This window comes from Electrona antarctica, assembly GCF_951216825.1.
Source record: "Electrona antarctica genome assembly, chromosome: 8".
NCBI classification, from domain to species: domain Eukaryota; kingdom Metazoa; phylum Chordata; class Actinopteri; order Myctophiformes; family Myctophidae; genus Electrona; species Electrona antarctica.
Window position 1 is genome coordinate 51,214,227 of NC_136789.1, and position 15,113 is coordinate 51,229,339.

Consider the following 15,113-nt stretch of genomic DNA (forward strand, 5'->3'; position numbering starts at 1 on the left):
CATTATTTATAATAATAATCAACTTTATTTATAGAGCGCTTTTCAGAACTAAATTCACAACGTGCTTTACATTGCATATAAAATACATTTATTTTAGCCCGTGCCTACTGACTGTACCCACCTGAAGAACATGCCGATGGCATACGCGATCAAAAAGGAGTTGTCCAGGGCTCCAAACAGTGTCTTGTAGTTGTCCTGATCTGTAGGGCAGAAGAATACAAACAGCTCAGTTTCTCCTCTTCTGTTCTGTGATTGTTCAGAAATGTTGAACACACACACACACACACACACACACACACACACACACACACACACACACACACACACACACACACACACACACACACACACACACACACACACACACACACACACACACACACACACACACACACACACACACACACACACACACACACCTCAGTATGATCTACAATTGCAGCTTTGTTTCTGCGTGCATAAGTTACGCGAATGATGATGTTTTGACAAAATCACATTTGCGAGAGTGAACAAGAAAAGCTAATGTCTCCTATCAAATATCATTACAGAAAAGGTGTTAACCCCATTCAGTACGGGAACCCCTTTTGCTGTGTTTTAAGCATTATGTTACACTTTAGCTATTGAAAAATAGCAGATCTACAAGCTCACAGCGTGGCACCGAGTGCCGCGCTATGAGCTTGTTGGTCTGCTATTTTTGAAAAATCGTGAAAATGCGACGCAAAATCTTTGAATATATATTCTGTCAGAGCAAATGTTTTTAACTCAAATCTTTGCTTCTGGGGGGGGAGGTCCCAGCTGGAACTACATATATTTTCTGATGGGGGTCGGCGGCCAATTACGTATAATCTTGGGTGGTCCTTGACATGAAAATGTTTGAGAACCACTGACATAGTTTTTCAGAAAACTGTCAGGATTTAGAAGGCATTTGTGGAATCGTCCTCGGGTCTAAGTCAATGAGAGCCAGGCTTAGCAGCTTACGAACAAACACAATTTCTCTATAGGTCGTCCTCAGACGGGTCCTCCATCGTCTCTTCCAGTCATCCCGGTACTCCATACTTCCGGCCAGCTGGTTGGTGCTTTTAGTCCGGCAGCTGACAGGCTTCTTTTGTTTAAAGTGGGACATTTGGTATATAGTCTGTTTTATTGGCCTAAAATATTGTCTATACACATACATTCATGAATCCACTTGCTGACCGGCTGTTAGTATTGGGCAATTTTTTTAATAGGGGTTTTCTTGTGACCCTACTAACATCCTATTAACATCCTATGGCAGGCCGAGCTGGAAATGATAGCTGCTTATAGCTGTTGTTTTATACCCTAAATAAAGTTACATATGAATAAAGAAAGGGGATCAGAAAACATGGTCTGATGATATTGTCTTCTTTTATATTCCTGAACCGATTAACTAACAAAGGCTTGCAATCATTAAAACATATTAAAACATGATTATTGTTTTGTTCAGAAGCTTGTCCAACCGGCTCTCGCTGACTGACTGCCATGCATTCCAATCGAGATTCCAGTTCCAGTACGCCTCCCCGCGTGTGTGTGTGTGTGTGTGTGAATGAATGGCACATTCCTGACTGACTCTATAGTAGATTTGAGTACAGACTGTCAGGTGGAGGCATTTGAAAACAGTCTGTCTGGGCTGTGGAGAGACTAGACCAGGGGTGGGTAACTTTGACGATGGAGAGAGCCACTATATAGTTCCACACTCACTCCAGAGAGCCACTATAGTTCCACACTCACTCCAGAGGGCCACTATAGTTGTCTCCACCAGGCCGAAGGCATGGGGAGAGAGTATGTTTTGCACTCCGTCCGTGTGTGTGTGTGTGTCCGTCCGTCCTTCCGTCCGTCCTTCCTTCCGTCCGTCTGTGTACAGCTAATCTCCGGCACCGTTAACCCGGTCGATGCCAAACTTTGCACACACACTCCCTGGATGCCAACGATGAACCTCTGCCCCACATTTTCCAGAACGGCCTGTTATAGCGCCACCATGAGGCAGCTTTTCACATGTTTTACCTAAAACTTCACCGATCTGCGTGAAACGTTGCATGCACACTCCCTACAGGCCAAGGACAAACCTTTGGCCTGCATTTTCCGCAACTGCCTTTTATAGCGCCACCAGGAGGCCGACTTTTGTAAAACACATTTTTTGATATTACTCCTCCAGATTCTGTCCAAAAATCTCACAAATCGTTACACAGTATCTCTATGGTCATGTGCGCAACTCGGATCTGTCCGATATTTCATATTCCATCCTAATTGGCTATAATTGGCTTTCACAGTTTGCAAGATTGCCCCGTTTTGAACAAAAGCCTCAAATCATGAACGCAGCATGCAATTTACGTGAAATCTTTCACACATTTTCTTACTAGGCAGAGGAATATATCCCACCCTTTTCACATTGGCCTGTTATAGCGCCACCAACAGGTTGATTTTTGCAAAACACATTTTTGGAACAAAATGCCTCAAATCATCCAATTGCGTATGAAGAAATGGCACCCTTTTCACATTGGCCTATTATAGCGCCACCAGGAGGCCACAACCTGACCTGCCCTGGTGGAGACCTGTGCCCCGAGGGCACTTTTTCTAGTTCCACTCTCACTCCAGGGGGCCACTATAGTTCCACACTCACTCCAGGGGGCCACTACAGTTCCACACTCACTCCAGAGGGCCACTATATAGTTCCACACTCACTCCAGAGGGCCACTATATAGTTCCACACTCACTCCAGGGGGCCACTATATAGTTCCACTCTCACTCCAGAGGGCCACTATATAGTTCCACACTCACTCCAGGGGGCCACTATATAGTTCCACTCTCACTCCAGAGGGCCACTATAGTTCCACTCTCACTCCAGGGGGCCACTATAGTTCCACACTCACTCCAGAGGGCCACTATATAGTTCCACACTCACTCCAGGGGGCCACTATATAGTTCCACTCTCACTCCAGAGGGCCACTATATAGTTCCACTCTCACTCCAGGGGGCCACTATAGTTCCACACTCACTCCAGAGAGCCACTATAGTTCCACACTCACTCCAGAGGGCCACTATAGTTCCACTCTCACTCCAGGGGCCCATTATATAGTTCCACACTCACTCCAGAGGGCCACTATATAGTTCCACTCTCACTCCAGGGGGCCACTATAGTTCCACACTCACTCCAGGGGGCCACTATAGTTCCACACTCACTCCAGGGGGCCACTACAGTTCCACACTCACTCCAGAGGGCCACTATAGTTCCAAACTCACTCCAGAGAGCCACTATAGTTCCACACTCACTCCAGAGGGCCACTATAGAGCGTCGCAGTCCCGCCTCCTACCCTGGACCAGGAAATGAATCCCAGTGCATTTTTCCCATAGACATTTCCTAAAGTATTTATTTAAAGACGGTTACGCCGCGGACAAAGCCAACTCGAGTCGTGACAACTCATGACAACACAAACAATATTTTGGACCAAACAAATAATTACAAAGAAGAAAAACAACAAAAAAAGTGTTGTAACCTGCCGTTTTTTTCTTCTTTCTAATTATTTGTTCGGCCCAAAAAATTGTGTTTGTTGTCATGATTTGTCACGACTCGAGTTGGCTTTGTCCGCGGCGTAAACGTCTTTAAATAAATACTTTCTGAAATGTCTTTGAGGAAAATGAACGGAGAATCATTTCCTGGTCCAGGGTAGGGGGCGGGACTGCGACGCTCTATAGTTCCACACTCACTCCAGGGGGCCACTATAGTTCCACACTCACTCCAGAGGGCCACTATAGTTCCACACTCACTCCAGAGAGCCACTATAGTTCCACACTCACTCCAGAGGGCCACTATAGTTCCACACTCTCTCCAGAGGGCCACTATAGTTCCACACTCACTGCAGAGGGCCACATTGCATATTACTGTCAAAATATGCAATGTGGCAATTTCAATTCAAATATATCAAAAAATAGCAGATCTACGAGCTCAAGGGCGACGCGTGTTGAGCTCGTAGATCTGCACATTTTTATATAGTTGAATTGAAATCTTGAATTATTATTATTTGCCATTTTTGAATTGGAGTCCTGAAAAGTAACACTTTTATTTAATTTCAAATGCATTTAATAATTGCAAATAAAAATATATTAGACATAAAAAAACAAAATAAAATTGTAATACTAAATCATCAAGCCACTAATATAGACTGAAGTAATCGAAGCGGGTTATGTTTGCATGTTTGGAATTGTAACAGCTGAAATCAATAACATATCAGTATGCCGATCAGAATCCGAATAGAATCGGTTAACCTGTGGACCGCATTAACCCATTTTGGGCGGGAATCCCTTTTGGTGTAAGCATTATGTTATGCTTTAGCTATTGAAGAATAGCAGATCTACAAGCTCATAGCGCGCCACGAGTGGCGCGCTATGAGCTTGTAGGTCTGCTATTTTGGAAAAATCGTAAAAATGCAGCACACATCTTTGAATATATATTCTTTCAGAGCGAACGTTTTTTTTTATTTTGACGTCAGGCCTAAATGGATTAAGTGAAGGTGGGGGCTACATGTGGCCCCCGGGCCGCCAGTTGCCCATGTATGGACTAGACCAGTGTTTCCCAAACTTTTTTCTGCCAGGGCACACTTTTCATAGCTAAAAAAATCCCAGGGCACACCTAGATGCGGGGGGGGGGGGGGGGGGGGGGTATGATATACTTGCATACTGTATATATATATATATATATATATTCATATGATATACTGTGTGTGTGTGTGTGTGTATATATATATATATATATATATATTCATATGATATAGTGTGTGTGTGTGTGTGTGTGTGTGTATATATATATATATATATATATTCATATGATATACTGTGTGTGTGTGTATATATGTATATATATATATATATGTATATATATACCTTTTACACACACACACACACACACACACACACACACACACACACACACACACACACACACACACACACACACACACACACACACACACACACACACACACACACACACACACACACACACACACACACACACACACACACACACAGCTGCTACAATGTATTTGTAACCAGAACAAAATATTTGCTCTCATAGACACAAGATGGCTAGTTTTATATATTTAACAAATATATTTTAATATTAATATATTTTATTTCCTGACCTATACCAATGCGAACACAAATGCTTCCATCACGTCACGCATTATCAACAAAGTTTGAGTGCATGCTGTGCACAGTCAGTGGCAGTGCACACACAGAATGTCTCCACTGCTAGTGTCTGTGTGACACGCTGAATCACACGTGTTTGTTCAGGCAAGAAAGACTTCTCCCTAAAGTTTCCATAAAGTTCACTTGAAAGTTACGTTTGAGAAACTTATATAATTATGAATTTACGGTATGACAACAGCGAACGTTAAACATGAAGGACTGGCTACTCTGCTTCTCTCTCTTTATTGTCGTGAATGTCATCTCGTCTGCCGTCACATGCAGTGCAGTTCAGTTCAGCGGTATGAAGCTCTGCCCCGGCGATTTGTAAGCCCACCACACCCGCTTTTGCAACACAGTGTGGGCTTGTAGGTCAGCTTAAAAGATCGACACCAGCAAAAAGCAGGCTCCACATGATCAACTCACAACGCGTTTTGCGATCGTTTCAACTGCCCGTGCGAACGCACCAGCAGGAACGCACTGAAAGCCTGGTGACGCGAGGTTAGGAACGCACAGAGGCAAGCGGTGTTTTGTACAGTACGTGCCAGGCGAGTAGGTGATCTCCTCATGTAAACAAAGTCACACATTAGCATTTCTATGGCAGAGGGTCGTTATGCTGGTGGGGATGGGCAACAATGATGCAAATTGCAACAACGGATCGCATGGCAGCCCACTGAGCCCTGCAGTATCTTTTGCTGTCTGGGGAGGGTCGGAGTTATACTTGTTTTCAATTTAAACGAAAATAAAAGCCTGGGTACCGAGGCTACTTCTGTTCAAATCAAACGGCACACTAAAGTGCCGCGGCACACAGGTTGGGAAACACGGGACTAGACCACTGTTTCCCCAAACAATGGGTCGCGGGACCCATGTTTGTTTCGTCTGGTTACAGACACTTTTGGCAGTATAGTACTTTTCCAGGCTCTCTCTCTATCTCCTCGGACCTCATGAGATAAGAGGGGGAAACTAGGGGCGACGCTAAAGCAAACGCACACAGCTGTCACCAATTAAGGTAAAACTAGGGGTGACGCTAAAGCAAACACACACAGGTGTCACCAATTAAGGTAAAACTAGGGGCGACGCTAAAGCAATCACACACAGCTGTCACCAATTAAGGTAAAACTAGGGGCGACGCTAAAGCAAACACACACAGGTGTCACCAATTAACTCACCAAAGGGTGCCCAGTCACACCAGGTAGAATTGTCGGTCACGTTCAAGTCAGCCGGCCTTATGACTGTGGAACAGTTCCTGTGTAGCTGACCCTGAAGAACAAGAGAACACACAGACGCATGTCAAACACACCTTTTTTAAGTGAAACAACCCAACAAAAACATAATCATATCTAATCATATCATGTCTCAGAAACCACACTGAGCACACTATATATTATAATTTTACAGTGGTGGAAAAAGTACTCAATTGTTTTACTTAAGTAAAAGTACCAATACTGCAATTTGGAACTACTTTGTAAAAGTACGGAATTGAAAATGTACTTAAAAAAAAGTACAAAAGTATCGGCATCGAAATGTACTTAAACTAAAAGTAAAAGTATTCATATTGCAGAATGTCCCATTTCACAAGTTCAAAATGTGTAGAAAATCAATTGAAAAGAGCCGATCTATACAAGCGATACTGCCTCATCAAAGTCGGTATTGTGACTTTATATATGGTCAGATACTTGCATGAGAGGGGGAGAGGTGGTGGAGTTAGCTGCTTTAATTAGCAGACAGTTTGAGGGTCCAATGGAGTTTTGTCACAGAAGCACTTTGTAATTATTATATATTTCTGGAAATGGAAATTAAGAGTTTACATACATGCATACACCTTCCCTAATGTATATCTGGTTTCAGTATTTATTTATGGTGTATTGTCTCTATTATTAAGGTTATTGTAGCAGTCAATTTATATTGGGGGTCGGGAGGGGCGGGGCGGGGTTGCCAAAGCATTTCCGGGGGTCCCCGGCCCAAAGAGAGAAGCCCTGCTTTAAATTAGTGTACTGTAGCCCCTCAGCAAGATGGCCGCCGGGTGAACTACATCAGAGACTAGCCTTAATATTATGTCTAATAGAGGGTATGCGCATGCTTAAAGTGAATGGCTCATCGAGTGGCAAATCGAGTGGCAAAGCAACATGCAAAGTGAGTTTAACATTGTTTAACCTTGTTTAATGCAATCAGACTTTTCTGTGTGGATGTAGGGGCTGTCAAGGCCAGAAAGTAGTTTTTTGACACTCAGGCATTCCTGCATAACTTCCGGGTTTGATGATGATGTCACGCGCATACCCTCTATATGGACTGGACCCCTGGGCTGTTACTGAACAAACACTCTATAACACTCTTTAACCAAAGAATGGCACTTACCCTAGCCTTTAATATTGATATTTTCTTCTTTTGAAGGAGTAAAGAATGCACTCCCAAACAGAGTACGCTTCTAATAGTGAAACTGTACTATTAACCCATTCTGGGGGCGGGAACCCCTTTTGGTGTTTCAAGCATTATGTTATGCTTTAGCTATTGAAAAATAGCAGATCTACAAGCTCATAAATGTGGTGCAAATCTTTGAATATATATTCTTTCAGAGTGAACATTTTAACTCAAATCTTTGCTTCTGGGGAGGTCCCTGGAACAACATATTTTCAGATGGGGTCGGCGGCCAATTACATATAATCTTGGGGGTCCTTGATATGAAAATGTTTGAGAATGTAGAATCGTCCTCAGGTCTAAATGGGTTAAACTGCCATTTCTCTGTCTCGAGTGGGTTCACATTCTGTTCTGTCTGGTAAAATGTTGCCAACATTGAGCTTCCCACGTCTTGACTGTATTTGTATTCATTAATTTGGGCTTTTAATCCCTGGCTTTGTTATTTATATATTTATTTATAATTTAGCTAAAGCTAATTTAGCTCGTTGAAAAATAGCAGATCTACAAGTTCATAGCGCGGCACACCGAGTGCCGCCGCGCTATGAACTTGTAGGTCTGCTGTTTTTGAAAAATCGTGAAAATGTGGCGCAAATCTTTGAATGTATATTCTTTCAAAGTGAACCATTTTAAACTCAAATCTCTGCTTCTGGGGGGGGGTGGTCCCTGGAACTACATATTTTCAGATGAGGGTCGGTGGCAACATACAGATCATTCTGGGGGGCGTTGACATGAAAAAGCTTGAGCACCAACCGACAACAGAAACATTACGTTTTTCAGAAAACTTTTAGGATTTAGAAGACTTTTTTTTTTTTTTTTGAATCGGCCTCAGTCTAAATGGGTTACGTTTTCTTTTTGTTTCTAAAGGTGGCCTTACACTAGCCGATAATCGGGCATTTTTGACGCTCGGGGGGTGCCCGACCGCTCAAAGCGCGATCGGGATCGGCCCGATCAACATCAAGAATGTTTGATATTTGCTCTGCCCCGCTCCGATTATCCTGTAGTGTGTGGTGCTATCAGATTTCAGATTGAAAAAAATCGGCTAGTGTAAGGCCACCTTAAGATACACTATGCATCCTGCCCACATACAGTAGTAGGCTACTGGTGTACGTTGTTTATCAGTGGGTACTCTGGATCGACAGATTGAAAAGCAAAATTATTGGCCGAAACTGAATACCGAATATAGGAAACAGTTGGCCGAAAAAATAGCCGAATAGCCGAATATGATCTTTTTTTTCCTACCATCGCTGTCATGGCCGCACCTGAAAGCTATACCTGATTATGGCAAAACTTAACTTAAATAATAATCACTATTATGGGTCCATAATATAACCATTTATTAAGCTCTTTTGAGTGCATTAATTGCCTACACCTATTCGGTGATATATTTTCTGCCTATTCAGGGCCGAAACCGAATAGGCCCGAAAATACATTTTTAGACATTTTCGGCCCGAATATTTTCTGCGGACGAATATTCGGTGCATCACCAGCTGAAACACGGCAACGTCTTTGAAACCATATATAGTCCCTCCCAGGCCAGGCCAGTCACCTTGACGATGCTGATGGGTTTCCGCGAGAGATGGTAAGCCGTGTAGAAGAGGAAGGTCAGGACGAGAGTGAAGCCTCGATACCTATGAAACACAAAAGAGGTTACACTTTTATTAAGAACTTATAAAACACAAGTGATTACACTTTTATTACAGATACAAGAGATTACACTTTTATTACAAATACAAGAGATTATTATTACAAACCTTCATTAGCAAGATACAGTTTTAACATGCAGTAAGCCAAGAGTTTTATGATAGGCAAACATTTTAAATTTGTTGTGTTTTTTTTCCTCGTAAATTAATACATTACTTGATCACACAAAAACGTCGCACAGCAGAAGCATCAAAAGTAGCAGATCTGCAAGCTCCAAACGCGTGCCGAAGCATCGCGTGTTGAGCTTTTAGATCTGCTACTTTTGATGATGCTTGAAAAGTAACAGTTTTGGAGGACATATGAGGTTTCCATCCGACAGAGATGGTATCATATATGATCCAAACTGTTCATTTGAGGGACAGGGTTAGCAACCTATTACTTAAATGCATTGATGTCATATTATTCCACCATAGGCCTAATATTGCCTATCATTCAGTTATTAAACCGCTCTAGCGTCTCACATTTTGTTTTAAAATGCCCATTTTGGTCATGGGTGGTATGGCCGACTTGGTGCTGTAGCCTATACAGGGGGAGATTGTTGTTATTATAACAGGCTTAAAAACACATCTTGCAGGAAAAGGCAACGAGAGAGCTTTACAACAGAAAGCCAACTGTTAGGACATAAAAAAATGTGCGACGCATGAAAAGTCTTCGAAATGAGGGGGACTGTCCCACGCAAAAGGGGACACCATGGTCACCCACACATCACGGGTGCCATCCATGTAATAACTGTGAGAAGCGACTGGCCTTGAGCTCACGTGCTTAACCACGAGTACACTGGAGTGCCCCAGGGATCTATACTAGACCCCATCCTTCCCCCCCCCTCAACACTATAAATATCTGGGAAATAGCAGACGTACAACAACTACAAGCGTCACAAAGGTTTGCGTTGTGACCATGTTCCTTAAATGTTGTCCGTCCTAGAATAGGGGAAGCTCTTGTGGTTATAAGAGAAGTTTGTTTCTCCAAGTCCAATGTGACCGTCCTACAGCGGTGGCCGAACGGATTGCGGAGCGGTCTTGATACCGGAAGGTCGCCAGTTCGAATCAGCGGTCCGACACGTTAAAATTACCACCGCTGAAGTGCCCTTGAACAAGGCATTGAACCACTACGATGAAATGTTCTATGAGCAGGGCCTGGCTGGAAACACGTTCTTGAGCTTAGCCCAGATACCCTGGGTAAATATAGTAATCATTTCATTTCATTTAATTTCATGGGTGACAAGTCAAGAGAAGAAGTGGCCTATAGCACAACATGCACACTGGGATCAGATAAGCGGCTTTGGGCGCAAATGGCAGACCGCGAAGCACTGCGAGATTGTCGATCGACTGTTTTCTGCAAAGAGAAATTGAGGTAGAGGGAGATACAATTTGACCTGCAAAGCCTATACGGATACTGGTCAACTAAGTATGTGATTACGTGCTTATGTTTAAACTTCCAACCAAAACACGAGGACGGAAAACAGAGTCAAATGAATAAACAAGATAATAAACTTAACTCGGCAACAAATGAAACCAAGTGACTTAACCCATTCTGGGTGGGAACCCCTTTTGGTGTTTTAAGCATTATATTTTTGAAAAATCGTGAAAATGTGGCACAAATCTTTGAATATATATTCTTTCACAGCGAACGTTTTTAACTCAAATCTTTGCTTGGGGGGGGGGGGGGGTCACTGGAACAACATATTTTCAGATGGGGGTCGGTGGCCAATTACATATCATTTTTGGGGTACTTGACATGAAATATTGAGCACCACTGACATAGAAAACTGGCAGAATTTAGAAGAGTCAGGTCTAAAGAAATGCATTTCTGCAACCCTCATGACGTGAGCTATACTGTATATGCATAAACATATAGCAGCTTGACGACACATTCAAGACCAGCAGCTCAATCCACCATGTGAGCATTCTTTGCATATTCAACATAACACGGACCAGAGTTGCAGATAAAACATAACCTGCGTTTCATAATACATTTGCAGACACTATAAGTGCACATCGAAGAAGGACCCACGCCTTTGTTTTGCATGTGTAGGAATTAACGACCTGAGGACGATTCTACAAATGCCTTCTAAATCCTGACAGTTTTCTGAAAACCAATATGTTCCTATGTCAGTGGCTCTCAAACATTTTCATGTCAAGGACCCCCAAAAATTATTATATGTAATTGTCCGCCGACCCCCCATCTGAAAATATGTGGTCAGGGACTCCCCCAGAAGCAAAGATTTGAGTTAAAAACGTTCGCTCTGAAAGAATATATATTCAAAGATTTGCACCACATTTTCACGATTTTTCAAAAATAGCAGACCTACAAGCTCGTAGTGCGGCACTCGGTGCCGCGCTATGAGCTTGTAGATCTGCTATTTTTCAATAGCTAAAGTATAACATAATGCTTAAAACACCAAAAGGGGTTCCCGCCCAGAATGGGTTAAGACCTGTTAGCTGTGTTTATAGGTAGTTGTATATAAGTAAGTTGTATCGCAATATAATGACTCTGTAATAAATGGCACATTTTCAGCCACAAGGTCTGTCCTTGTACTGTATACTGTAAGTGCATATTACATATAGGCTACATTTAATGAAGTGGGTTAGAAATAATAATGTAGCCTAATTAATATATATAATTGTATGTTTATACAGACACTGTTAGTAGTAGACTGGTAGTAACTCCTCAGTATAGTGTGTCAGTGTGTGTGTGTGTGTATATATATATATATATAGTTATTCTAGTGTATTGAACTGTATGATCCATACAGTCCTATTCAGGGATAATACTATAATAGCTTAATCCAGTGCAGATATCTAGCTTTATTTTATTTATTATGTACTATTTATTGTATGTACTCTTATTCATCTTGATGTGTGTTTAATTCCCACTGTGCTGCTGTTGCTATAACTTGCTATGACTGCTGGATGTATTCCCTCCATGCCAGATCAATACAAGCTCATCTTAATCTTGGAGCAATATAATCAACATTATGTTCTCTATACGTTAACATATTTCAGAATTCAATTAAGAGTGCAGATTATTTCGTTGGTCGCTGTTGCATGGACAGCACAAACTGTCTCCAAGTCACAAGTCCACGCATGCAGTAGCACACGCACGCGGCACGCAGTGACCGTCTGGTATTTTTGCAACCTTTGTTTTAAATCGATGTCTTGTTGTTGTCCATGCCGTCAAAGCATGCCATTTGAGCCGCGGATCAATTCTTCACTAAACTAACCCTAATCTGTGTCAAATGAAGAAGCCACAAACAGGATATAGTCCTTTAATTGACCTAAAGTTAGTTAATTAATCATTTACAGTTGATGTGATAAGAGTGATACGCAACAAGCCTGAGCTGAGATGTGGCGTTACACACAACTCGGTGACCCATCGAGAACTGTGACCCCCAGGCTTTGTTTACAATGTTAAATGAGTATTTTATTGACTTTACGGGAAATGTACAGTTGGTTTAGAATCGAAATAGAGACTTTATCCAAGCATGCGTTCATCTGCTACAATGACACATAAACACCGTCTCTCCCAGCCGGAGAATGTGTCCAAACCGCCAATGCAAGGCGCCCCCCCGTGGTCGCTGGATTCGATAGGTAGTCGGTGGTGGTGTAACGCACATGAGAGCTACTATGTATTTTGTGGGTGTTTTCAACCAAAAGAAAAGTGTTGTTTGTTACTTGGGAACAATGGAAGCTGCAACTTACCGACTATCTCTGGAGAAAGAAGTCACAAGCCGTATGCCTGGAGCCAGAGAAGACTTCATGGTTTATGTATGCGTGTGTCCTTCTTATTGTAATAAAAAAAGCACTTAAAAATCTGAAGTTTTGGTCATTATTAACAACCAAGCAAATGTAATAACACAGTGGCAACTATAAAAGGCACTTCAGCCACTGGTTATAACAACGTGCCCAATAAAATCATATTTTCCCAATGAATGACGGCGAGGAGAAGCGATGACTTTCCCCTCTTAAAAAATATATATATATTTTTAAAAAAAAATAAGATTATTCCACAACAAATCGCTGTCAGAGTCCCGGTAGAACTTCCTGGTGATCATGTGAGACTACTGCGCTGCAGTCCGCTGTTGTAAACAGAGCGTTCTTCCACTGGAGAGCCATGCTTTCTGGAGTCGCCTTTTTATATTAAACTATAAAAGCCCCGAATAAATTCACGCGATGCCAGAAGTTTAGATCGACCCTATAAATACCCCCGAATGCTTCTCCATCATCGTCACGTGCAGGATATGAGTTGTTGGGGGGGTAAAGATGGTGTTATTTTTCCAGGGTTTTCCACACAGACACACACAGCTCCTCTGACTGACTGTCTGTGATCTGATGTATCCAGGCTGGCTGAGACAGAGAGAATGGACACACAACGCCATGTGATTTTCCTATGTGACGTCACGACACAGAGGAACTAGTCTCTGTTCTCCCCTACAGCTGATAAAGTAGTAGTGACTAGTGAACTACTACAACTGATAAATACTATTACTATTAATACTATTACTATTAATATTAATAATGGGGTACATTTGTAGGAATGAGACTTTTTTGATTGATTGATTGATTGAAATATTTATTAACAGTTTGCAGAATTACAGTACATTTCAAGCACAAACTCAATACAAAGACTGTTAACTGTGAGTGGACGACCCAATTAAGCATTACACTTGTTTACAAAAGTGTAATGCAAAGCATGCATAAATGCAAAGCATTTACCTTGTTCAATTCATCAAAACATTTAGAGACGTACAAATCGACACTATATACCGGCGGTAGTCAAAGAACAGAACAGGAATTCATCATAAGGGAGGTAAAAAGGGAAAAGAAACATATACAGTGAGGGGAAAAGGGGGTGGGCAGTGGGGGGGGGGGGGATTCAGATTTTACAGGGGCCAGTTTCGAATTACAGCCATCCGTAGGTGCCCTTTGAGAGCGGTTTTGAAGGAGTCAAGGGATTCGCATGTTTTAATGACTGTTGGTAGGTTCCACATTTTGGTGGCATAGGAGCGAAAATAATTATAGTCCCTTGTTTGTGCCGAATCTGGGTTGAACATGGTTCGTTGCACTTCCTCTGGTGTTATGGGTGTGGAAGTATCTAGACAGGTGCATGGGTATCTTGGTGGTGTATCGAATCTTGTGGACCAGACCCATTGCAAGATGCTGCTCGCCCCTTTACCAACTCACCCCCGCGATTTTTTGAGTGGTGCAAACCACTCCAACAACTGGCTTTGTTAGTACCCGTGTGTGTTTGTGCCTGTACGGGTGAGCACGGTTGCTATGGTTAGTATGTGACGTCACTGACATCACCGACTATAACAATAAATGTGTAGTTGCACCACTCAGTTCACACGGGTGTGATTTTTTTTAATGTAGTTAACAGTTAATTTAGTATTTCCCTCCCTCTCTGAAATGATCTTGTATACAGATTTATTTGATTGCATAGTAGTCGATCTCTATACTCTGTAAAATGTAGAAAGAACAACATGTCACAGAGACGGTGACTGCTTAATTAAGTTAATGTAGGACCTTCTAGCAGTTAATTTAGTTGTATTAATCACATTTCTTCCATGTAGCCCATGTTTTGTATTCAGGGTGAACTTAACAATGGTAAATTAATAAATAAATTAATAATAAATAATCACAAACATGAATTATGTTTGTTATTTACAGCTAGGTAGAGTAGTGGGGCGAGATGGAAAAGGGGCGAGTGTACCCTTTACCCATTTGTAGCCTATAGGCATACTTTATTTATGTTGCATTGTATTATTGCCACCGCAAGTCACATTTACTATGGAATCGTAA

The 15,113-nt window shown here is 42.1% G+C and overlaps 1 protein-coding gene across 3 annotated transcripts in view; it reads right to left on the bottom strand.

Moving 5' to 3' along the window:
- Positions 1-13,565, bottom strand: part of slc37a2 (solute carrier family 37 member 2) — a 51,283-nt gene extending 37,718 nt beyond the window's left edge. For 2 of the 3 annotated variants that reach the window (XM_079507188.1, XM_079507187.1), the window contains exons 1-4: positions 13,014-13,563; positions 9,158-9,239; positions 6,366-6,456; positions 122-200 (exon numbers count right to left, since the gene is read on the bottom strand). In XM_079507188.1, coding sequence (XP_079363314.1) covers positions 122-200; positions 6,366-6,456; positions 9,158-9,239; positions 13,014-13,072 — 311 coding nt within the window. In that variant the 5' untranslated portion in view covers positions 13,073-13,563. Of the gene's footprint in view, positions 1-121; positions 201-6,365; positions 6,457-9,157; positions 9,240-13,013 lie in introns of all 3 variants that reach the window. The other variant, XM_079507189.1, reaches the window with a different exon arrangement.
- Between the last annotated feature and the right edge of the window lie 1,548 nt (positions 13,566-15,113).